This window comes from Brienomyrus brachyistius, chromosome 3 (genome assembly GCF_023856365.1).
Source record: "Brienomyrus brachyistius isolate T26 chromosome 3, BBRACH_0.4, whole genome shotgun sequence".
NCBI lineage: Eukaryota > Metazoa > Chordata > Actinopteri > Osteoglossiformes > Mormyridae > Brienomyrus > Brienomyrus brachyistius.
In genome coordinates this window covers 26,004,033-26,027,729 of record NC_064535.1, presented here as the reverse complement: position 1 = coordinate 26,027,729, position 23,697 = coordinate 26,004,033, and the positions used below count along the sequence as shown (strand labels likewise).

General features: G+C 48.2%; 1 protein-coding gene across 1 annotated transcript in view; it reads left to right on the top strand.

Annotated features, from left to right (window-relative positions):
* tmtc1 (transmembrane O-mannosyltransferase targeting cadherins 1) overlaps positions 1-22,951 on the top strand; it is a 75,113-nt gene extending 52,162 nt beyond the window's left edge. The window contains exons 9-19 of the mRNA XM_049008521.1: positions 5,046-5,213; positions 6,394-6,507; positions 11,380-11,523; positions 14,514-14,622; positions 15,492-15,594; positions 15,788-15,923; positions 16,333-16,477; positions 17,805-17,942; positions 19,221-19,343; positions 20,506-20,583; positions 21,030-22,951. Of these exons, the coding sequence (XP_048864478.1) occupies positions 5,046-5,213; positions 6,394-6,507; positions 11,380-11,523; positions 14,514-14,622; positions 15,492-15,594; positions 15,788-15,923; positions 16,333-16,477; positions 17,805-17,942; positions 19,221-19,343; positions 20,506-20,583; positions 21,030-21,152 (1,381 nt within the window). The 3' untranslated portion in view covers positions 21,153-22,951. The remainder of the gene's footprint in view (positions 1-5,045; positions 5,214-6,393; positions 6,508-11,379; positions 11,524-14,513; positions 14,623-15,491; positions 15,595-15,787; positions 15,924-16,332; positions 16,478-17,804; positions 17,943-19,220; positions 19,344-20,505; positions 20,584-21,029) is intronic.
* The last annotated feature ends 746 nt before the right edge of the window (positions 22,952-23,697 follow it).

Below are 23,697 nucleotides of genomic sequence, written 5' to 3'. Positions count from 1 at the left end.
CTGCTCTTCACTTGTGTTGTTATTCATCATGTCTTACCCTGAAGGTCTGCTCTCCTCCAGTCTGAAAAAGCCAGAGATTCATTCACCCTAACCCTAAACCCAACTCCCGGAATTAACGCCAGCTGTATGCCAGCCTGAACTGTATCACAGTGAATCTGTCATCCTTTTGGAAGATTGTCATACGCTGGTGCCGTTTTGTTGTATGTTGGGGCCGAAGCTCAATCTGAGGACATGAAATGTGTCTTCATTTAAGTATGTGTTTGTTTGAACATTCTGGTTGATTTCAAGTTAGCAAACTCTGATTGGAAAAAGGTTATAAGAGAGTGGGTTGAGAAAGTTAAAGTTTTGTCTGTGGAATTTTGACCCCGAAATGGTTTAATGTCCGAAGGGGAGGTGGTCTCGGTGTACCGGGCATCGGTATTCGCCGTTCCGTTATCTGCTCCAGAGCACAGACGGTTTGGGGGGTAACGGGCCGGTCCAGATGGCGTTTATCGCCCGCGTGTTTCCACGCTGTAGGCGCCATCGGCACGCCGTGCAGCCAGGCAGCTATTTATCAGAGCACGGAGGCCGAGGGTGACAGCGAATCAGCTTTGGCGGGTGTAATGGCCGTTCACTGTCTCTGACTACAGTGTAAATATCCGGGTTTTAAATAGCTGACAGCTCCTCTTCCCCCAACCAGCCCCTACCCCCCCCCCCCCCCCCCTTGCTTCCTGTCTGGCTGCGTACCAACAAGACATGGATTATAAATAGGAAGTGTTCCTCAGGGACTGCGCCCAGCCACTCCCTTTTCTGCTTCCTGCTGTGCTCTGAGAAACGTGGCGTCATCTTTACGGAGGTGTTTTGAATGTTTACGTGCCTTCAAGTGTGTCAGTTTGCGTCAGGGGCCGTGTTTGTGCATGCAGGCATTGTGTGTGCGCGCACTTGTGTGCATCTGAACCTGCCCGTCCCTGTCATCCTCCGGATGGGTGTGAGTTTCACAAACCCCGTGTCCTGGTGAGAGACCTGGATAGTTACGTTTATCTCGACACAGATGCTGAACATGCCAAACTCATTTATTATCTTCAGTTTTCTCCGTATAAATATTTCTGATTAATCTCCCACTGCTGGGGAGTTTTGTGCTGGTTTCTGGATATAAGACTAAGCCTATAGGGAGCCTTGGTGTACATGTGATGCAAAATAATTATGACGAATAAATGAGGAAAGTGTTTTAATCGCAGTATATGACAGCCAGTCTGCTTGGTGCGGTTCCCATAGCAGTACCCACCCACCTGACCACAGCAGCCTGGCCCCCAGCCCGTCACAAGGCCAGGAGAGGTGATGACAGTAGTACAGATGAGACATTTGTAAGCCTACCCTCTTGGGGAGTGTGATGGTGATGAAGAGAGACATTCAGCCAACCGGTAGGTGGACAGGTAGACAGTCAGTCAGTCAGCCAGCCAGACAAACAGCCAGCCAGACAGACAGACAGACAGACAGACAAACAGCCAGACAGACAGACAGCCAACCAGCCAGACAGACAAACAAAAAACCAGACAGACAGCCAGCCAGCCAGACAGACAAACAAAAAACCAGACAGCCAGCCAGACAGACAAACAGCCAGACAGACAGACAGACAGCCAACCAGCCAGACAGACAGACAAACCAGACAAAAAAACCAGACAGACAGACAAAAAAACAGACAGCCAACCAGACAGACAGACAGACAGACAAAAAAACCAGACAGACAGCCAGACATCCAGACAGACACAGACCCTTCCACCCATTTTCCATACTCCTCTGCCTATACATAATGTACATAATCATATTATGGATGTTATTCTGCCATGGGGTCCTCGAATCACCCACCCTGTGTTTGGGTACTCCATGACAAACAGCACCCTCTCCTGTCGAGGCTGGAGCAAGACCTGCAAGGCCGCGACGGGCCCCTGTGGGGTGGAACGCCTGGCCCCTGAGGGCCCCATCCTGCAGCTTCCTCTCTGGACCTACATGCCAGAATAACAGAATGAACTTTCGCTTCCTCCCCTTCTGCTGTTTTTCTGTCCTTCACACTCTTTTAGCCTTTTCGCTTCACACTTTTTGCTTTTTTTTTACTTTTTTACCCTGGAGTCCCATTCTTGCACCTCTTATCCTTTAAACACAATAATAATTAGAGACACAGTTTGCCACTGGATATGATTAGAGAACAGGGTTAAGTCTGAAAAGCGGACCAGACAGGTTCTGTCGCCTTACAGCTGTCGCACATCACAGCTTGACAGACGCGCATCCTCACATTTGTGCCACGCTGGCTGACATTTTATTTCTACTGATGTTTTGTTCTTTTCTTTTTACTCTAAGGACATTCTGTAGCAGTACAGGGAATGTGAGGTTTGTGGTAGGAAATGTGAGTTGAAATCTTGGAACATGAAGTTGTAGGTTTGGACGCTGAAGGTCGCTTTTGAGTTTTGCTCTTTGTGGTGTTTTGGATGAAGCTGATCTGCTGCTTGCTGATTGGACAGACGGGGTCAGGAGGACGCAGTTTATGCGGTCGTACTTTCGGTGCTGCTGGGTATCTCCGTGGCATTTCCAGAATGCCGTGGATTGGAGCGGCGGACGAATCGATAGCACGAGACGCCCCTGTGAGGTTGGACCCGGTGTAATTCACCTAGTAAGGTTTTGGAAATGGTCCGAGAGACGCAGTTCAAGCTACAGGTGAACATTTCACATCGAAGGTCAATGAACCTTGTATATTTTACCGCTCTTCTGTGCGGTGAATAATGCTCCTGGTTGACTGGACAATCTACCCTAAAGATTGCAATCAGAATAAAAATCATTTATTTCTTTGACATACGAAGAATTTACTTTAGGGTTTCTTGCAAGACAAGCAAGAATAATCAACATATTAATCATATAACAAAAAATAATAATATGCTGGTCATAATGGTACCTGCCCCCCTATTAATCATATTCATAAAAAAATTCTTAAGATCACCCCAAAGCTGGTTCACCGCCCCCTATGCATCCTCATGAGACAGATGCTCATGAGAGCTGAGCAGGTGTCCGATTTCTCCTGATTCTCCATCTCTGTGTCATCTGGAGAATGTCCATCGAGCCAGACGTAATCACGAGGAAGCATGAGGGCCGCATGCGAACAGCGGTCACACTTACGAGCAGTTGCTGTCGTTGCCCGTTCCCTCTCGACTTCTGTAGATGACTCAGATCATTTCTGCAGTACCCGTAATTACTTTCTACATTTGGAGTGTGATTTTTTTTGCTCCGCTGAGTAGTTGAATTAGGGTGTTTCTATCTTAGATAGCTCTCCAGGAAAAAAACAATATATATAGTCTGAATCCACCCTTTACACATTATGTCTGTGGGTGTGTAAATAGCAATATAGTTACAGTATTGAAAAAGATATTACATGTGTGCTGGATACTGGCTGTCACTGGTGGGTCCCTGCACTGGGCAAACCCTGCCTCTGCTTCCTGTTAAGTGTATGGGCTGGAGCCAGCTGCTCAACCTTCTGGGAGAACCTGTACTGGAAGCAGTGGGGGCAGTGTGCCTGATTTTTGCTTGAGCCCACCCCCGCACCCAATCGACTAAGCCTCCTGCCTGCCCTCAAAAATCTGCATGAAAAACATTCCCAGACAGAATGGCGTTCCTACTGCTTTCCGGAACCTCCATCTGTTGTTCTGCAGCGGAGCCTTGGTCGAACATCACCATCGCTGAGCGCCACATCCCAGGGATTCTCTCCGCGTCCCGCTTCAGCTCTTTCTAGCTGTGTAAACAACTGCCTTCGCCCTGTTCTTGAGTCCGGAAAGTCTTCTGAGTCGTGCAGCGTTCTTAACACTGCAAGACTTGAAGAGCCCCGTTTCCAGAGTTCAGCCCGCTGATGTCATCCGCTGAAGCGGCAGCATGGAGAGGAGGCTCCGAGCTGCCAGATGAACATTATTGTTGCCCTCCTTTGCTACCGTCTAATTAAAGACAGCCGGCTAGGTCCGACCACGTTTTATTACCGAGTTTAGTCACACACCAGACACAACCAGAGACACTTCACCAGTGAAAGGCTTGAGGTTTCCGTCCTTTGAGGCTGGCTTGTTTTCTTTTTCTTTTGTTCTTAGCCAAGAGAAGTTTCTAGCTGCTTTTGTGCAGGAGCCTTTTTGGATGTTCAAAACAAGAAGGAGTCACTCCTGGCCACTGTTGAACTTCATGTTAGTCTTGTAAAAAAAAAAAAGCATCTCCTGGATTAACAGAGGGATTCTCACTGCCTGTTATCTCCCTCGTTTGTTTCAAGAAAATGTGTAGGATTGGTTTTTCTTGAGCTTGAGTTGAGGTCTGAAGTCATGGTGATCTGTATCAGTTCCGAGCAGCCTGCCTGAGTCACATGACAGTGACTGGATGCACGTCTCTCAGGGCAGCGACCAGGTCCAGGTGGAGACAGATCGCCGTGGAGACAGATCGCCGTGGTGACAGGGGCCGTGTATCTCTATTTGCTGGGCTCAGTCTCCTGCATATGTCAGCCCTGCTTTAGGGGACACTGGGGCTTGTAGTCTGGAGACACAAGAAGCACAGTCAGGCTCGTGGGGGTGAAAAATGAGCCAATAGAATCATGAGTTATAATTACTATCGGTAATTAAATGCCCTCGCTTGGTGGTTCAGATTTGGTTTAGATGCCGAAAACGTTTCAGATTTGTGGCTAGACCTTCGAGGTTGTGGGGGGCGGGGGAGGGGGGTTGTGGATGTTCACTTTAGTGACAAGTAGGTAAATAGTGACTTAATTAAGCGCTTCAGAGATGGCATATTGATGTGCCCTGAGGCTGAATTCTGTGGGAGTGAGGAGCCCATTTGAATAAATAAGCAGGTGCTGAGAAGCCTTTCTGCCTCTCTGGAAGACGCCCTTTCCTCTTCCTGTCACTCTATCCTCTGTGTGATTTTCTCTCCGCTCTGATAACCCCCCCTCCGTACAGGCTCTTTGAGAATAATGGCTTCTGTACTTTGATAGTCCCGCCGTGATAACCCCCTGCCCCCAAATGAGTCTAACGCCCTCCTTCTTTCTGTCTCTCTCCCAGTATGGGCTACTGCATCCTGGTGGTCCACGGCCTGAACCGGCTGTGGGCTCTGGGGGGCAGGTGGGGCTCCACGGCCCTCACTGTCTCCATACTGCTGCTGCTTCTGCTCTTCTCCTGGAAGACAGTGCAGCAGAATGAGGTGTGGCTGTCCCGCGAGGCGCTCTTCAGGTGAGGGTCGAATGTGTGTGTGTGTGTGTCTGTGTCTGTGTGTGTGTCTGTGTCTGTGTGTGTGTCTGTGTGTGTGTCTGTGTCTGTGTGTGTGTCTGTGTGTGTGTCTGTGTGTGTGTGTGTGTGTGTGTGTGTGTGTGTGTGTGTCTATGTGTGTCTGTGTCTGTGTCTGTGTTTGAGTCTGCCTGTCCCGCCAGCTACATGAGGTCTGTGTACATGTGATACACGTTTGCTTTTGTGTGTGTGATGTGTGTGTTTGCTGGTGTCCGTTGCTTAGATATGCAGTGATGGTGTAACCTCGTCCCTATGGACGGTGATTAATGGAGCCACACAGGTTTTTATCACCCGCAAGCAGCAGCGTGTCGAACACATCTGCCGGGTTCACCTTTCTTACACACTCTTATTACTTCACAAAGGGGTCTATTTCACTGGGGTCTAACCTTGAACCCGACTGCGGTAAACAGAAATTAAGGAATCCCCGATTGTCAACTCCTTTCCTCTGGAGGATGGCTGGAGTGTGCATCAGTCCCAGTAGCTTAGGCACGCTGGTTGACTGTCTCTCTCTCTCCTAACTGGATGAATGACCGCCGTTAAACAGAGGTCAGCCTGAGGAATCGCACAGAGCTAATGATCTGTTTCAGCCTAGCGTAAACAACGCGTGAGCCCCTTCCCCATTTGTTAGAAGGTCACAGGACACTGGAACGCCATCGCGGGAACAAGGCAGGGACCACCGCGGATAGCACGTTCAGCCTCTTTCCATAAGCAGTAGACAAAGCAGGGGCATCAGATTCAGGGGCCCAGGACAACGTTGGGGCCCCTGAACATGAAAAATTATAATTTATATATTGGCATATTACATCTCTGATTTTCCAGGGAAATCACAATTCCAGTATTAAACTATACTAATGTGCTATATTGACAAACCTGCTTTATGTAAGTAGTGTGTAACTGTGTATCTTTAGTCAGGTTTATAATAGTAGTAACATACTCTGAATGAGCTGTATCCTGTGTGTGTGTGGGGGGGGGGAGGGGGGTGGTGGCTGATATTCCCATTAAAGTACATGTGGGAAACATAGTTTCACAGTTTCTGAATTTTATGTCATTTTTTCCCCCACTAAGTGCATGCGTATGGTCTTGCAGTTTAGCTCATGTGTTTTTGTGACCCCCCCCCCCCCCACAGATCCGGCATCCAGACCCTGCCTCACAACGCCAAGGTGCACTACAACTACGCCAACTTCCTGAAGGACCGGGGGCGCCACCTGCAGGCCATTCATCATTACAGGCGGGCACTGGAGTGAGTCTGTCGGCCTCTGCCTTACACTGTCATCTCGGGTTTCGGGAAGACCGGACGCCGACTGGCTGAGGTCAGGATGCTGGTTCTGCAAAAAGAGGGAGAGGAGCTAAGTTCAGCTGCAGGGCCCAGAACCGGGCTCTCCAAACTCGGGCCACGTTAAAGACTGTTTGTTATCTCTTGCTGTCATGGCATCAGCCTGAAGGATCACACCTTTCCTACCATGTGATTCATGTCCCCGCAAAGCTCATGCTGCTGTTTGATAAGCACTGTGTCCCCTTCCGCCTTTGCTGGCCCCATGTTTGGGGCGTTTCCTCAGAAATGGGCCCCCAGTTCGCATCGCGCCCATCACCTTCTCCCGTTGAGTTTCTGTTTCTTCTTTCTACTGTATTTTTGGACTTTGTTTGGACAGGATGTCGGGGAAGCGAGCGATTAGGATGCAGGAGACAGGAAGGATGCCTCCATCCGTTCGCGTTCACAGTCATAGTATCTGTAATTAGTCAAGCCTAGTCACATGGCTCCTGTGCCTTCACACTTCTCGCCAGGGTCCTTAAAGGTGCAGGGAATTGTGGGAGTTTTATGTGCATTCATCTTTCTTTGTTGTGATGCTGAGCAGGGACTTTTAGCTTCTGTGCTGGACTGCGATGATGGATTACTGTACTTACCAGCATCTTCTTGCTTGCATCTTTTAATAAAGCCTCAGCCTGGAGAAATCCTGGAAGCATCACCGCACAGAGGAGCCATGAATGGGCTCCCTACCCTCCTTTATTGAGCTGGCAGTACTCTGAAAGCATGCACCCCCCCCCCCCAAATATCCTAGTGGTTGCTATGACGACCTGCCTGTCACAGAAATGGCTGACAGGTGGGGCTAGCATGGGAAATTATGGCGAGGAGAGCGTTACAGCCAGAGTCGGCCGTATCCTCGGAAGTGGCATCCATCTCATCAGTGGGTGGATGTGCAGCGTTGTGCTGTCACTGAGTGCGCTTCGCTGTCACCGCAGCTCTCAGGGTCTCCATCCCAGCCCAGCCCCCCGCCACACCTTCCACTCCTGGCACTAGATAAATTAACACTGCTTCAGTGTCATCACCAAATTGTAACACTGACACTGGGACACTAGGGCTATCAGAATCAGAAGACTTTATTAATCCCGGAGGATAATGCTCATGTTGTAACTGCGCAAACACGCATAGACACAAAGACAAGAACAATGGACATGGGGCAGCTGGCGCTGCAGTGTCCTCGTGGCAATAGGCAGAAGGTGGACAGAACAGTAATCACCCGGGTCTCTGCTGATTGCCTGTGTGTCTGCTGATTGCCCGGGTCTCTGCTGATTGCCCGTGTCTCTGCTGATTGCCCGGGTCTCTGCTGATTGCCCTCTGCCACGAACTTGGCCCCCGCCAGGAACATCACAGCACTGCTCGCCTGGCTTCCCTTTTCAGTCTCCTCTGCCCTCCCTGCCCTGGGGAAGTTGTTAAGATGATTCTTTCCTGCCTCCCTGTCAAGGTTGCACCTCTGCTGCCGTCTAACGGGGTGTGCAGGTCTGAATCCCGAGCTGACTACTGTCTATGATGACAGGGATCAGGCAGCCAGCATGCAGCTGCGGATGTCTCTGGATTTTCTCATGCGATCTGCGGTTTCCAGTGGGATGACATCAGGTTGACTCCAGGCCCGCGGCAGATGGCCACGTTTTAGCCGTTTCCGTGCGAGCGGAGCCAGTCTGTACGTCGCAGCGAACACAGGGTCGTCTGTCTCTGTGTCTGCTTGCCTGAAGGACCGCTTGCCTGTTGTTTCAGCCAGTCCAGGCCTGGCATAACCGCTGCTACCACAAGTGCTTTATAAACCAGGCCAGAATCCATTGGAGGTTTGGGGTCTGTCCAGCCTTCTGAATTTCTCATCATTCTAGCTCATTTGTCCGCTTTAAAATAAAAACTATGAGATGTTGAGAGGAGAGACAACATGCTTTTCCAGCATGTAAATAATACTGAAGTGTGGCGGGATGATCTTGAATTATTATGTTGCATAATTTGTAAGGTTTTACCCAGGCTGATCTCTCCAGATGATCTATTTAGGGGATTAAGTGGTTAGTAAATGTTTTTGATCTGAGTTTCCAGTTCACAAGCTCCTTCTCTCACACCCACAGGCACACACACTCAATTTCATGTGACTTCCGCGCATCGAAATGTGAATCACATACATGTCTCCCAATAATGTCAATAATGTAGGTCAGTAGCTGTATCACTGTGCTTTCCCTGCGGATTTCTCGATATGTCAGCTGAAGGGTGACAAGGTGGCGGCATCGCAATGAGAGGAAGCCTCGCTCATCAGCGACGAGAAGCCCAAGTGAGCGGTCGTGTGGCAGCGACACACGGCATGCGTGGATGGCGTTCTCTTGGGGATACGTCTGACCTTCAGACACTGAAATAAGTAAAAGAATCTTCGAAGAGAACTTAGCAGTGATTTATCATAGTGTGTGCACATATACAGGCACACAATTATCTCTGATGGAGAGGAGGGGACACATTAACCATTATGTCCAAACAAAGGGGACACATTAGCTGGTGCACACACGGAAGGCGTTGTCATGGTTACAGATCGTAGGCCGAGTTCATAAAGCCTGCCGACTGAGGAGGACGACAAAGGGGAGGAAAGGGCAGATATTTGTTCTCCGAGGCCAGTTTTTGACATGGTGTCGTAATTGTGGCTCGTATCCTCACTGCTGATGGACATGCGAACCGCCAGCTGGACAGAGAAGATCAGAGGAACACAGTGTCATGAAACACTCTGGGAGGGAGCGATTCTGGTGTTCTCAAAGAGAAGTCGGTTTCATTTCGCAGAGCATTGCACTTGTACCTTGTGTTGTTTGTCCTTTTTTCGGGTTGTATTTAAAGTTGGCATCAAATAATTGCAGCATTTATCCAGGAAATAAGTCCACCTTTGGTCCTGGAGATATCAAAGACTTCAGCTGCCTGGTTCTTCTCGCCTCCGCGTTTGTCACTGCTTTCTGGTGCTATGGCAACCCAGCGGTGGGTTGCCATGTTGGTACTACCATAAAGAGGTGAGCAGCAAAAGTTGCCCATCCACGAGCGAGACTCCACCCCTTCCCAGAACCTTTCTCTGTGTCCTAAGGAGACCTGGACCGGTCAGTACCAAGACGTAAAAGCCTGCTGTATCTGAGATGAAAATCTTGCTCAAGCCCAGGCGACCATGGCAATGAGACCTGTTTACCTTAGAATCTCGTGCCTTCTCTAGCAGTCCCTGATGTACGGATTCCTCAGTGTCATCGGAGTTGGATGCCGGTGGAATTCAGTTCCATTTTGCTCGAAATTCTCCTCGGAGCTAGTACAATGTACGGTGTTGTGCGTCACACAAACACCAAAGATTGTAAAAAGTCGCCATTCAAGAAGATTTTAAAGTTAGCAGTGCTCTGCTGGGTCATATTTTTCCCCCTGTCCACCTGAAGCTTGTGGTCAGCACACAGGAAATTGTCTTCTTACTTCCCACAAGCTGATCAATAAAGTCAGTCACCAGCCTTGGACTAGGGATCGAAAAAAACGCATTGGCTTTATTTATTTCCCAGCAGTGACTGACCTACTGCAGTCTTCCGGAAAAACGGAGGTATATACCTCAGTCATTGTGACAGCATCTCCGGCTGGGCAGGTTGGCACAGAGTCCCAGCTCCAGAGTGAAAGGGAGAAGCCGGCCTCTTTGCCATGTTCTGGAGAAGAATCCGAAGCCTGAACTCCTCCAGTGACAGCATGGCACCGGCGATGCGTCGTATGCCGAAAACTCGGCCTTTTATGGACTGTGCTGGAAGTCACATCCTCCATGTTGGGCCAGCTTCCACGGAGATCCGTCTCGCCGCGGAGGTCCTGAGTGATTGCTCCCTAATGCCTCTTGTGCGCAGTTCACAGATTGAGCTGAACGTTCCCAGGCACACCCCCCCCCCCCCCCCTGCCGAACAGACGCAGTTAATCTCCATGATGGCCATCTAAACGATTTAGGCCACCTTGGTCTCAGTGCTTTGGGGCCTCATTTGTTCAGCAGGCTTCCAAAATCTCCTTGTCTTCTTGTTCTAACCTCCCTGTGTGGCCGAAATATCTTGCTATATCTCTTCTTGCCACTGGTAGCCCCGTCCCTGGCTGGGGGGGCAAGGTGGGCGGGGGGGGGCTCTCCGTGTCATTAACACACAGACACTGCACATGAGACGTTCTCCACGCCGAAGGAACGCTTATCAGTCACACATGCCCGCAGACCGACTCTGCCGGCTTATTCAGTGCAGTACACTTCATAATTCATGGCTGTCCTTCTGCCAGGAAACATCACTCTTCCTTGAGCTGCAGTGATTTCGAGATGAACCGCCTACGAGTCGATAGTCTGCATGCAGCATATTTTGTCTCTGCTGGGTCTTTTTGTCTCTTTTGGATATTCAGGATAATTGTCATACAGGCCCGAAGACAAATAGAGATAAAATCTGTGTTTGATTCAGTTTCCTTTACATAAATTATTTAAATCCCTCTTATTCCAGACCTGTATCCGGATATCATGAAACCCTCAGATACAGGAAGTGTTAGATCAATACTATGACACTGGTACCTCACTGCCTTCAAGGTCTTTGGAGTGCGGGGATCAAATCCCAGGAGATCGCAGACTGTCGTCACAGCCCTGAAAAGTCAGAAAATATCCCGTGGCTAAAGTGTAGGGACTGTGATGGAAAGGTCACCCCTCAGATTACACGTCTGCCGAGCGGCCGAGCAGAGTAATGTACTTTCACAGAAATGAATAGGGGTTTAAAGCACGGTTCTGTCAGTAAGTGCTCGCTGCTATGGAGACACTGCCATCGGGTCTTCATCTCCAGGCCCTTCTTTCATCCACAGGCTATACCCACGACACGCCAGTGCCATGAACAACCTGGGCACACTGACACACCACCCAGTGGAGGCCGAGAGCTACTACAGGAAGGCCTTGGAGATCAACCCCCAGCACAACCGAGCCCTCTTCAACCTGGCCAACCTGCTCAAGTAAGCAATCCTGCGGACATGGGCGCCCACCACACAGAGGCACCTGCTCCAGCCGTGCAACGGCTCTTAATTCTGCCCCCATCCATGCTGGGAGCTCACTGGCACCCTCAAACATACGCAACTGCTACAATGCAGCTATCATAGTATATCACCCAGCACCTCCACCGTTATTGGCTAGTTCAGATGTCTCTTTTTGATGACCTCATAGTGGGGGGGAGTGAGAGTTGAAGTGTTCAGATAGCAGAGAGAGTACACATGCGCACAGTAATAGTCTTCGCCGACCAAATAGCACGGCATAATTCAGGCTTTGCTAATCTCACGTCAACATACTAATAAAGCTTGAACTAACACTCAGAAATGCCATGGTTCTCTGGTTGCACGTAGCCACCGGTACTAAATGTGCACTGCAGAAAATGGCTTTAAGTATAGCAAGTGTGTTTCCTGTTTTCAGTGAATTCCACTTCTTGGCTCCCTCTGGTAGATTCCTATTTGGACTAGTAGAAAATACCATGTGTGTGTGGTCTGGTAATCATCATCAGCAGGAAGGAGACCGGGTCCTTCCGGGAAGCCAATGCCAGATGAGAGCAATGATGAGGTGAATTACTGCACATTAGGCATTATGGGTAATATGGTGAATTAGCTTCTTTTTGTATTCGTGATGTTATGTAGTCACCTCATCCTCAGTTTTCTGAGACCGGAGATGCTTGAGTCTTGGCAGGGCTGACTGAGGACCTGGTACCAGAGCAGTGACTGTGACGCCTGCATATTAAAATGCAGTGGTGGGGCCAGTCAGGGGGTGTGAAAGTCACAGTCCCGCGGCAGTCCGCATCTGGGCAGATGCCCCCCACTTCCGCAACTCCATTACCTCCACGTCGCATGGCCTCCTTGGTGTTCACACAGTTAAACAAGCAAGGTGCAGTTTGGAGCAGAGTGTATGCCAGCTGGGGGGGAGGAGGTGCTGTTTACAGTGAGAGAACTCTGTACGTATATGGCAAGGTGAGAGAGAGAGAGAAGCTCAGTTCATATGTCATGTACCACAAAACCAGCACTTTTGATGTGTCAGGACCTGACTGAAGATTGTTCAGCGTGGTATGGTTACTGTTAAACCACTTGAGTGAGTAAAAGGCAATGAAAACATTTATTTTCTGTCGCTCCATATTCAGCTGTGCTGAGGAACGAGGTGACGTGAGATTTTACAGCCAGTATCGATAGCTAGACGGATGTCGAACACAGCAGGCGATACTGTTTGGCTGTATGGAAAGATTCAGTCAGTAATAGATTAACAAATAATGCCTTAAAAATATTTTTATGTAAATAATCAAAATGCTAAATGTAATTTCAGGAAAAGTTATTTAAATATTCCCAAATGGTCAGTGACCTTGTCCTGTTTGGATGGATGGATGGATTTTTGTATTTAATAATATTATTAGTTATAATGTTAATTATAGTATATAATTGAAACCTGCTGATATATCGTCTTTCGTTACCCCTGGTCAGGCTCGCCTGGGTGGTCTCTGTAAAAGGACAGGGCCGTCATCTATGTCCATTTTACGGTTCTCTGTTGGCGTACGCCCATTAGCTACTCTGAGCGTGTGTCCCAAAGGTCAGGGACTGATTAATGACTAATCATGGTCTGTGCACATCTCACACTCCCACGTCCCCACGGTGCCTGCTGTGGAAAAACAGAAGTAAACATTAATCAGCGCCGAGAAGGGAATCGCACCCAGGAAAGTGACAGGATCCTGACGCTGGCGAAAGCTCCGCGAATCAAACAGAATGACGTTTTAATCAGACTGCGATAACGGCGCCACCGTAACATCTGGAATAGCCCCCGCTGAGGGCTAAGCTGCTGACATGCTGTCTTCGTCTGTCGGATAATTATGCAGAGAACGCTCAGCATTTTACCCCTTTTCCAGGTAACGGTGCGGTGATTCAGATACGTTTAACGCAAGATCTAAACCTTGTCCTTGATCTAAGTCTGTGTTCTAAAGCACAACTCGGACCATATTTTGAATGAGAATGTATATAATATATGCATTTTTTTATTTTCATTTAATTGTTTTTGATAGTTTTCTATGATAAATTTTTTGCCCCATAATTCTGTATTGGATGGATGGATGGATGGATGGATGGATGGATGTGTAGATTTCACAGGCACTCCTTTTACTGCCGACATTAGGGGAACGTGCTGCTCGCTCATGTGAGATGATTTATCATGAAGGCATCCGTCACACTCTGGCTCCCTAATGGAGTCTGTCTTTTCCATAAGGTCGCGTATTTTCTGCCCTGACGTTTTGTGTAGTTACCGCCTGGCCCTTGACACTTTTTTTTGTTGTATTTTTACTAAGTTACATTTAGTCTTGTCCAGCTCAGTGATGTTTTTGTCATGGTTTGGGGCTGCACTTGGTAAATACAATCTGTGACTGTGCGGTGTGGAGACCAAATTTCCCCCACAAATGCAACCAAAAAATTTAAAATGCCAAAGGTTTGGTTACTTATGGTTAAGGTTGGGGCTGGGTAGAGGTTAAGGGTGTCATCTTGAGATTAGACTTTTCTCCATAGTCTCTAGAATGGAGGATCCCCCACAAATATTATAATTACTAACCTGCTTGGGGGGAACCTCAATCAGCTTTAATGTACAATCATCTCATCCCAGAGTACCTGGAAGGGGCAAAAAGCCCGGGGAAAAAGTCAAGTGCTGAATTCCAGACAGCCAGACCGGAATGTTGGCTGCTTAGATGGTCTGGAATCTGGCTCAGTTTTCCTGGGTTGCATTACAGCTTTACAAGTGGCGCTCAGCGAATCAGCTGCGGAATGTCACAGGAGCAGGCTGATCTGCACTCTGCGCTTTCTGGCTGGACGTTCTGGGTCGGTGGCTTGGGCTTTTGCGTCTGTGTTGTGCCGTCATGTCCTCCTTCACCCCCGGCTGTGAGAGCCTGGGTGGAGCTTTATTTCCTGTTTTGGGCCAACACCCCCCAATGGTGTTCCAGGACTCAGGGGAAGGAAGAGGAGGCGGAGCAACTGCTGAAGGACTCCATCCGATTCGGACCACACTTCGCAGACGCCTACTCCAGCCTGGCATCGCTGTACGCAGATCAGGTGACCTCCGCCAACTCTGCCCGCCGGCCATGTAGAGAGGGGGGGGGGTCACAAGAGATGGGTTAGTGGTGAGGCACCATCACTGAAGGCTGGAGGCACATCCAGCACGGGGCGAGAGAGCGGCGTAGATACCCTGGCATATTCACAGGGCCCAGCACCTTATAGGGGCCCCCGATATATAATATTGTACTTCAGTTCTGAGCTCCACCCAGTAGACCCCCACCATCTCTTGCACTGAGCCTTCGTCACAGCAAAATTAAAAGCTCTAGATTACGCAGCCTGTCTCACTGCCCGGACCCGACGTGCCACGGCTCGGTGCCGAGACGCCCTTCCAGCCACACAGCGTCAGTACCGACGTGACTCAGCCCTTCCCCAGCACGACTGCTCATTCCCAGGCCATATGCTTATTCAGGGGCCTGATTAGTTACTGTATCTCGCAGATGATCAGCTGTTCGCTGCTCAGATTATTCAGAGCACAGCTCAGTGGCGTTAACCTACTCACAGAGCATGAAAATATCTTCATCCAGTCCGAAAAAGCTGCTTGACTGTATATGTTTACCCTTTGTGAAATTAATCATACATCCAGTTATTTTTAGAAGCAGCTCTTTCAGCGCAGAAAGCTGGCTTCCCCAGTCCATAGCAGGATGATTTCACCGTTATATTACCGCCATGTTTAGGTCATCACTCCAGCATATCGCTATACACAGATGGAAAGCGGGGGCGGTGACAGGAGGTTATGGGGACGGCTTTGTGATCACATGACACGTTAGTGGGCAGGGCTCTGTAGGTCAGCTGACACTCCTGATTCCCCCCTCACTCTTTCCCCCATAAATAATCTCCCACCATTTGTTGTGGTCTTACCGCTACAGAAGAGATTTGCAGAGGCCGATGACATCTACCTGCAAGGCATCGAGAACTGCCCAGACAGCTCGGATCTACACAACAACTACGGAGTTTTTCTCGTGGACACAGGTGTGTACTAGGGTGTGCTAAATGAGTGGTTTGACTCCTACCTGTAAGGGTCTGTGCATTGGAGAACACTTTCTGGAAGGTTCTGTTTACTACCTGAAAAGGCAAACCCAAACGTTCTCCTTGTGCCTAAGTGGAGCGGATACTGACTTTTAAACATTTGTCCGTTTCCGTAATTTCCTCCTTGGCTTTCCAGGTGATGGGGAGGGGGCGGCCATCCACTACCAGCAGGCAGTGCGGCTCAAGCCGACGCACTATGTTGCCATGGTGAACTTGGGCCGGCTGCTGCGCTCCTCGAACAACAACAGGGAGGCTGAGGCCTGGTACAGAAAGTGAGTGGAAAGTGGCAGGAAATGATGTCATTGCTGGGAGGAGCTAGCAGCTGGTCATATCTAAGTATCTTAAAGCAAACACACCAGAAAAATACAAGGCAAGAGAGCAGATCACATTCTTTGGGACTGGAATTTAGTAGTGATGGCTGAATGAAGTTCCATGAACCATTTGCTTTTTTTCGCAGACCAGTAGATGGTGCTCTCTGTTGGCCACAAAGCATGCCCCAACGCAAACCAAGAGCTCCATCTAGTGGAGTCAGAAAATACAGCAAATGGTTCATGAAGCTTCATTTGGCCATCACTAGTATTTAATGCCTTTTGGTAAACGATAAGCATACAGGATAATCTCTGGATCCCTCAGGCAGGAATTTGACCTGTGTGACCTCGCCTCTGTGTCTCCACCTACCAGGGCGCTGCAGGTGACACGGAAGGTGGAGATCCTGACCCCATTGGGGGCGCTGTATTACAACACTGGCCGCTACGAGGAGGCACTGCAGGTCTACCGCGAAGCAGCTGGCCTTCAGCCCGACAGCACTGAGATCTCATTGGCGCTGGTGAGGAATGTGGGAGGGGGACTTTGGGGTGGGGTCATGAGCGGCAAAATCCCACACTGCTACGGGGGGGCATTGGAGGGGCATGGGTACCCTGGCGTGGATCTGCGGTGGCCCAGCACCCGGGGGGGGGGAGGAATTTTGCACTCTGTGTTCTTCCAAACCAGGGCCTAATTCGAAAATACACATAAATATCCACATTCAGACTCAAAATTTATTTTCAGTCTGTGGTGACTGTTTTACTCATTTTTTTTGTAGTTTGCAACTGAAGCAGCTGCTTTTAAGTACTCAAGGGTACACCAGCAGTCACCCTCCTGGGATTTGACTCCCCACGCTTGAGATCATGTGAGCAGAAGCTGGAGGTGTCTGGGCTGCTCTCATTTTAAGCCAGCATTTGGCCTGATTTCTCACAGAATCGCAGAATTTACAGACACGCGCGGCGCAGGGCTGCTCGATCACCTCGGGGAGGTCTGCGCCTCTCGCACGCCTTTGGAAGTCACGCTGCATGCCCCCCCCTCAATGACCTGGGTTTAGTCTTCTCTTCACTATGCCGGGAGCATATATTTTACTAGGCGAGCATTATGGACATACTTTGCAGTTCTCGATTTGACACTTATCTGTCAGGAGCCTTTTAAGGAGACGGTTTTTCTTGCATCGCTTGAGAAATCGTGTTGTGGACTGGATATTATAAAAAATCTTGCCTATATTAAAAGCAGGGAGGAGTGAGCTGAATGTAGTATTTTTAAATTTGGGCATCACACGAGGAATGTGGAAGAATGCTGTGACCCCCCCCCCCCCCCCCTAGACAGGACATTCGTCCTGATGTCACTTCCTCTGAGCCACAGCCCACAAGATCATTCCTTCGGCGCACTGTTCATTGTGTCACCATACTTAGCACCATGGTCCCTGTGACCCTCGTACCCAGGGGTGGTGATAAGCGGGGGGGAAGTTAGAGCAATCCCACTCATGGGCCTTAAAAAATTTGGAATTTAATTGGATTGGTCTGGGTTGTGTGGCCAAATCTCTGGAGCCGCCCCCCCCCCCCTTCTTGTGCCAGTACGGGATTGGTCATTTTGGGAGGAGGGGTGGAGGCGTGTTTGAGGCAGCCATGTTCTCTGTGATCTCTGTCCTACCGAGCGATTTGAAGGAGTGTTGGTGAGACCGGGCGAGATCCCGCTGCCTATGGCTGGCCCACTTACACACCATGTATATTTACTGCAGCACGGCACAAGCTCCGCTGACAGCAGGAAGTGCCTTGTCTCTCTCAGGCTGCTTCCTGTTTAATTTTCCTGGAATCCCTTGTCTCCGCTCGCTGTGATGTCGGCTTCAGGCACAAGTTCTAGCCATGGCAGGTCGGACGGGCGAGGCGGAGACGATCACCTTCGAGATCATCTCAAGGAACACGGCCTGTGTCGAGTGCTACCGCCTGCTGTCCGCCGTCTACAGCAAGCGGGGGAGCCACCAGGAGGTACGCCCCGTCCCGCAGGGGTCACGGTCACTCCCAGCCAGCATGCAGTGGGCAGCACACTGCTTAGTGCCGGCTATAGCGCTCGCTAATACATGTGCCGGGACCGTGCTTAAGCCTGGCACATTCCCAGGTCCTCACCTCTTCATTTCAGTCCCTCCCTCGTTCTTCCAGCTCAGCCCGCATTCATTCTCTCTTATTGTGTCCCTCGCTCCTTCTCTCTGCTTTCTCCATCACCCTCTTATCCACTCTCTCTTTCACCATCTCTCCCTCTCTCATTCTGTCTGCTTTCTCCATCACTCTCTTATCCGCTCTCTCTTTCACCATCTCTCCCTCTCTCATTCTGTCTGCTTTCCCTGCCTGTCTCTCACATCTCTTCACCCCTTCTTCTGACACCCTCTAATTCTCTCTCCCTCCCTATCAATCTCTCCCCTTCCCCTTCTATCTTTTTCCCTCTGTCGCCCTCTCTCGCTCACTGTCTCTCCCTCTCTTCTTCTACCCGCTGTTCCGTCTGTCACCCTCTCTCTCTCTCTCTCTCTCTCTCTCTCTCTCTCTCTCTATCACCATCTTGCTCACCTTCCCCCTACCCTGTGCTGCCCCCGATGTCCACAGTCTTCCCATCTCCTCTGCCTCTGACTCCTCATCATCACAGTACAGCCCCAAAGGCTAAATCTACTCTCCTTTGATGCTTAAAATAAAGCGGGGGGCTGCTGTGATGAGACAGCCACGAGTCCTTTCATCACTGGGGGGGGGGGGGGGGGTGTACCACTGAAGGTCATTTCCTGGGGTTTCCCGTCAGCGTCCTGCGGCAGTCTGAGACCTCTGCTTCACAGAGATCTGCAGGGTCAAGTTTTTCTCCAGTTTTGTGGGAATTAAGTCCCCTCACAGTACACAGTAAATTAAAACGACTGATTAATTTTGTTACCGGGGGATTAGATGGCTTTGTCTCTGCCTGCGATGAGTTATGCTACAGAGCGAGTCTCACCTTCCTCAAGCCCCCAAGTCTATCTCCTGCTGGCTGTGAGTGGTCTCCATCGTCAACAAGTAAATTAAATTAGGTGATAAACTATTTCGGGAGCCGATTATTGTAAGGTGTAGTTTAAAAGGTGCAATAAATCTACTGGGTTTAGCGGGGAACCTTATAGTGCAGCACTCAGTTGTAAATAGCTCTCTTTTGAGCGGCTTGCCTGGTGCCTGGGGGCATTAGCGCCCCCTTCAGGGGAGGTTGGGCGGTATTGTGAGAGGGCTGTTTGAATGTTTGTCTGTGACGCTCTCTGCCAGGCGCTCGACGCTCTGGACGAAGCCCTGCAGCAGGACCCCAAGGACCCTGGCATTAGAGCTGAGCTGCATTTCTCCAAGGGCAACCAGCTGAGGGAGATGAACCTGCTGGACCGTGCCTTCCAGGTGGGGGGCCCGCTTCTGCGCCCACCCCCTTCCCACAAGCCCCTGTGCTCCCTGCTTCATGCTCTGCCTGCTCTTCTCCTCCGCCCCCGTTGTCTTCCCCGACTCTCTCTCCCTGACCCTACATGCTCACGCTCCTCCGCGTTCCTGGACCCAGACCCCTTTCTCATGACCTGATCCATTCACCTAATCCTCTCTTTCCCTTTCTCCCCCACCTGCCACCGTCGGATTACAGGGAAATTACGTCCCTCCAGCCAGACTCTTCTGTCCCCATTTCCAAACCAAATCAGAGATCTTGTCTCTTACAGGCACCTGTATTATGACATGAAAAAAAACTTGCCTGTCAGCTACGGTGTATATGCGATCTACAGTGATGTTAGCTATGGTACATGTGTGATCTACAGCAATCGTGTCAACTGCAGTAGTGTGATCTAGTGATCATGGCACCTACAGTATGTGTGATCTATCATAATTATGACAGCTGTAGCACGTGTGATCTACAGTGATCGTGTCAGCTGCAGTGTGTCAGAATTAATCCGGGCTTGAGTGTACAATAGCACTTCTGCCTCTCTGTGAAACGTTTGTATTTTGTATTTGAAAAGCAACTTAGAATAGTGAGACTTGTTTGAAAAAGGTCCTTTATAGCAGGTACAGAAAACAAGTATCATAGTGGGTACAAGCTACATCTTAGATATTTAATACTTAAACAAAATCTGAACAAGAACTGTTCCTTCATGTTTGTTGTTGAAGGGGCTGGGCCTTACTGCACGGGGCATTAAAGACAGGAACATCACAGCATTTGGCAAGTGCATGAATTAGTATAAATATTATGCAGCATTTCTCCATCTGTGGCTGTTATCTCTCTGTGCTGAAGTGCTTTAGGATCCACATTTAAAAGACATTTGGGAGATCCTGCTGTATTTTATAGTTTATCCTGGGAATCTTCTTCTGGGATAAGCCCCTGAGCCACATTTACGATCGAATGTCACCCCTCTCTGTTTTTACATCGAGATGTGCCAGAGTGATATTTTTCACTTGAGTTTTCCTGCCATCTAGTGTCATAATTGAATTACTACATTTGCACTGCTTTTCCCGCGTCCCTTAACTGCTCTGCGCACCCACTTCTCGAGGAAGTGAAATATTGCATTAGTTTGTATTTCCACAGAGTTATAAAATGGCTGTGGAGCTTAATCCCGAACAGTCACAGGCCTGGATGAACATGGGAGGAATCCAACATATCAAGGTACCAGCAAGCCAGTCAGAAAGGCCTTTTAGGTCTCTTTCACTTAAATATAAGGTGTGTTTGAAGATTTGTTGATTTATTGATCCCAGTGGGAATTTTGTTTGCATACAGTAGCAATGGAACAGGGAGTGCACAGCTACACATAGTGCATAACACTCTGGACAAAGTGCAAAGATAACACTCCTAGTGCAAAACAGTATTGTGCAAACATGAATAAATAAACAGAGAGATATAAATGGGCGGGGGGAGGGCTGGCGCTGTATGTGCGATTTGCATAGCAATTGTTAGTGTCTTTGAAGCTCTGTAAACAACCCCCCAGTCTTTGAGGACTGTGGCTGGCTGGAGAAAGAAAGTCGCAGCTCCGTTTGACCTAGAGGGCTGGGGGTTCCATCTGTGCCAGGAGCCCCCAGCTCATGGGATTCGCCGTTGCGTTCTCGTGCCCCCAGGGGGACTACGCTGCAGCCCGACTGTACTACCAGCGGGCCTTGCAGCTCTCCCCAGGCTCCAGGCTGCTAAAGGAGAACCTGGCGAAGCTCGACCGGCTGGAGAAGAAGGTGAACGGGGCGTAGCGAGGCCCGGCGGCCAAGGTGCGGAGGAAGGGTGACCTGCGGAGGAGGAGCCATCCAACACGGACCCCGGTCTGCCAGTCAGTGCTGACGTGGCCAAGTGGCCTGCTGGGGAGGGGGGTCAGGGGTCAGAAGCTAAGAGGTGGGGGCTGTGACCACACAGAGGACATCAGAGGACAGTGAGGAGCAAGAACAGACCCTGACGTCGAGCAGAATGAAGGACTTGGTTTACAGAACCTGTAATGAACCAGGTCTTCCTGTGAAAGTCTGAATAAGCTTTAAAGAATCATTAAAAATGCTGTTAACAACAAAAATACTAAACATTCTTAAATAAAAGGTCATTTTATTTATCTTTATTAATCTCAGAGAACTGCTTGATTTTTTTTTACCACTTATATCGTTTAGCAAGAGTTAGTGTGTTAAATGTCAATGAAACATTGAGGTACTACGAAAGTTAAAAGAAACTGGAGCGCGGCACAGCTTTACTTTGTACTTTCACTGACCCCCCCCCCCCCCCCCCCCCAGTCCGGGGCTCCATTTAGCTGTAGATGTGATCAAGTCTACACAGAGATTTCTAGAAATAACCTTTATTTCCACCGAAGCGGAATGTTTAATAGAACCAGCAGGAAAAAAATACCAGTGCGACAATTGTGAGATGAACTTAGATCACAATATCACCGCACGGTTGATAATTCTTTTTGTTCGTTTTTATCTCCATAAAGAAGAACGAAAAACCAGAATTCCACCTGACGATGGCATTTATTTACCCACGCCAGTACGTAGATATACGCTTTTGTTTCTCTCGGAAACAAGATGACGGGGACATGATAACAGTGTCATAGAAAAGCTGTGATAGGCATATATTAGCTTGGCCTCTGAATACTCTAAAGCTTGTGGCCTGTTTTTCAGAAATAGTATTCAGCTGTAGGAGGGAAATTGGAGGGAAATTAACCCTGTTTACAGGGACGCCAGCAGACCGGAACAGACCCGCTAGGCATCTTCATGTATTTTACCAAGAAATCCACACTCTGATGGGACCTGTCTTTTTTTTCTCAGGGAGGAAAAAGCAGATATTTTGTCCCTAAAAAAGCAAATCAAGGCACATTTCAGGCAAACGAAACCCTCATTCGAGCATGCAAGTCCCCACGGTTTGATGTCAGATGTCTGCATAAACATGTTTGTGTCACTATAAGTGGAAAAAGTACCTTATCTTTGAGATAAACAAAAACTCTTTTGAAAGTCTGTGTTTTATGCTCTTGAAGTTAGTAATTTCCTGCTATAATTTATGAATGAAGTGATATTTTTTATATTTTCCAAGAGCATGCCAAGTTATGACCAAAATCTTTGAAGTGCAACGGTTTTTGTGTGTGTGCTCTGATTTTATTTATTGATTTCATGCAAAATTAATGGTTTTTATTGGGGTTTTTTTTTGTAACCTGAACGTGTAAATGTTTACTTGTGAATTGCGGTGTTGGTGAAAATGTAAGGTTTGATACACTAAATGAGTGAATTTGATGAAGGTTGGCACGCTGAATTCTCCAGTCATGTGACACTTAAGATTTGGCCAAAGGACTGAAACAAATAAACACATTTTATTTTTCCAGAGTATATAAATTATTAGACACTCATTTGATTTAGTGCAGTAAAGTAACTTGGAGGAAGCCAGAAGTGCAGGGCTTCACAAGAATTATGTCCCATTTTTATTGTACGTTTATTCATTTCTTTTTCTTTCTATATTGTAAAGAAAACACTGTGTTTGTTTGGATTACTTTGTTCTGTAATAAAATTATATTTTGTCAGCAGTGTTATTCTCAGCATTCTGTATTTCAGTGTTTTTGATTGTGAGGTTCATTTGAAACACTTGATTGTGAGAAGCACTGGCTGTGTATATATATATATATATATATATATATATATATATATATATATAGACCATTAGATTGGTTATACCCTAAAGTCCACCACTACCCACAGCTGACTGACGTGACCCAACCCAAAGGTAAAACAGATTGTTCTGGGTGCAAAATCGCCATGCTATATGAAGATGTGTGTTTTAATTTAGAACTATGTAAAATATACGTAAAACGGTAAGATCCAAAAGTTACATTTTGACTAAATACACCACCACAATGGAACCTATGACAACCAAATTCTCGGTTTCTTCCTCAGTGAGATTGTCTTCAGTTGCATATAAACAAAGTTATATTCTGCAGAGTGTAAAAGAGCCTTTTTCATTACAGTCCAAGGCAGACTGGAATTGACATTGATATTATCACTCATTTACAAAACGGTCCATATTTGTGTTAGACGTACGAGGCTTTCTCGTTACTTCATAATTTTTGTACAAAATTTTTGCTGACAGGATGGTAAATAATAGCACAATTTTTGCACAAAAACACATTACGCTATTAATACACCTCACCTCCAAAAATAACACAAAATATACCAAACGTCAATGTTGCGATTGAATTATTATTAAAAAAATTGAATGCATATAGCAATAAAAGGGTGCGTATTTTAATTTCTATTATCTCTGCATATATATGTG